The following is a 1207-nucleotide window of genomic DNA, read 5'->3' as shown; positions in this document are numbered from 1 at the left end:
CCACCACCCAGGTTCTACGACTGTCCTCACAATGACCATCCTGGGCATCGAGAACAAGAGCCAGCTGCCCAAAGTCTCTTACATCACGGCCCTGGACGTGTACGTGGCGTTATGCTTCGTGTTCGTCATTGCCACCACCATAGAGTTCGCCGTCGTCCATTATTTCACCAAGTTCGGCACAGGAGAGCCAATGGTGCTGTCTAGTGATGAGGACAGTTCTGTGGAAGAGGTGGGTTGGGGGGGGGGGGGTGTTATGAGTGTTGTTGCTGACATGGTGATGATGATCCGGTGGTGGTCGTGGATGTTTTCAGTTGCCATTGTTATGTTGTAATTTTTGTTGTTGTCATGTTGTTGTTGTTCTTTTTGTGGTTGTTTTTGTTTTTTAAAAGGTCCTACATCATGGTCCTGAATTGGTATGTGGCATTATGCAGCGTGTTCGTCATTGCCACCACCATAGAGTTCGCCGTCGTCCATTATTTCACCAAGTTCGGCACAGTAGAGCCGATGGTGCTGTCTAGTGATGAGGACAGTTCTGTGGAAGAGGTTGGTTGGGGATGGTGGGGAAAAATGGGGTGGAGGGGTGAGGTTGGTTCAGTTGCGTGATCCTGTGCGTAACATTGCTTTTGTTTCAGGTTCTCTTCGTGTTGATGTGTTTACAATACTGTTGTTTGTTGTTGTTGTTTTTGTCGTTGTTGTTGCTGCTGTTAATGTTGTTGTTGTTGTTGCTGCTGCTGTTTTTGCTGTTGCTGTTGTTGTGTTGTTGTTGTTATTGTTGTTGTTGTTGTTGATGTAGTTGTTGTTGTTGATGTTGTTGCTGCTGATGCTGTTCCCAAAGTGCCCTTCACCACAGTCCTTAATGTATGCGTAATGTACTGATCTCCTATAAAAGAGATTTGTTGATAATTGAATGGGAAAATGAGGGGAGAGTGGAGTGACCGATTGTGATCTGCTGTAACTCCTAAATGACCGATCGTATTGTCAGCTGAACGTCAGCATGTTGGCAGAAGACCAGGGGCGGTAATCACACACGTCATTGTTTCCCTTGTTACGACGATTTACTGCTGGTCGTTACGACTATTCATGCAATCTGCGCTTATTGCCAGAGGAGGTGGAACTGGACTTAGAATGTAGCTGATGTTCCACGATACATTTTTTATTATAAAATAAAAGTTAAAAAGTGCTTGTGTGTTGTGTGTGTGAGAGGTTC

At 45.3% G+C, this 1207-nt stretch overlaps 1 protein-coding gene across 1 annotated transcript in view; it reads left to right on the top strand.

Annotated features, from left to right (window-relative positions):
* The window catches only part of LOC101847479 (gamma-aminobutyric acid receptor alpha-like), a 65402-nt gene that overhangs the window by 62571 nt on the left and 1624 nt on the right, over positions 1-1207 (top strand). The window contains exon 5 of the mRNA XM_013080796.2: positions 12-229. Within this exon, the coding sequence (XP_012936250.1) occupies positions 12-229 (218 nt within the window). The remainder of the gene's footprint in view (positions 1-11; positions 230-1207) is intronic.

Source organism: Aplysia californica, unplaced genomic scaffold, assembly GCF_000002075.1.
Source record: "Aplysia californica isolate F4 #8 unplaced genomic scaffold, AplCal3.0 scaffold00100, whole genome shotgun sequence".
NCBI lineage: Eukaryota > Metazoa > Mollusca > Gastropoda > Aplysiida > Aplysiidae > Aplysia > Aplysia californica.
The sequence above is the reverse complement of the archived record's forward strand: the minus strand, read 5'-3'. Positions and strand labels throughout refer to the sequence as shown.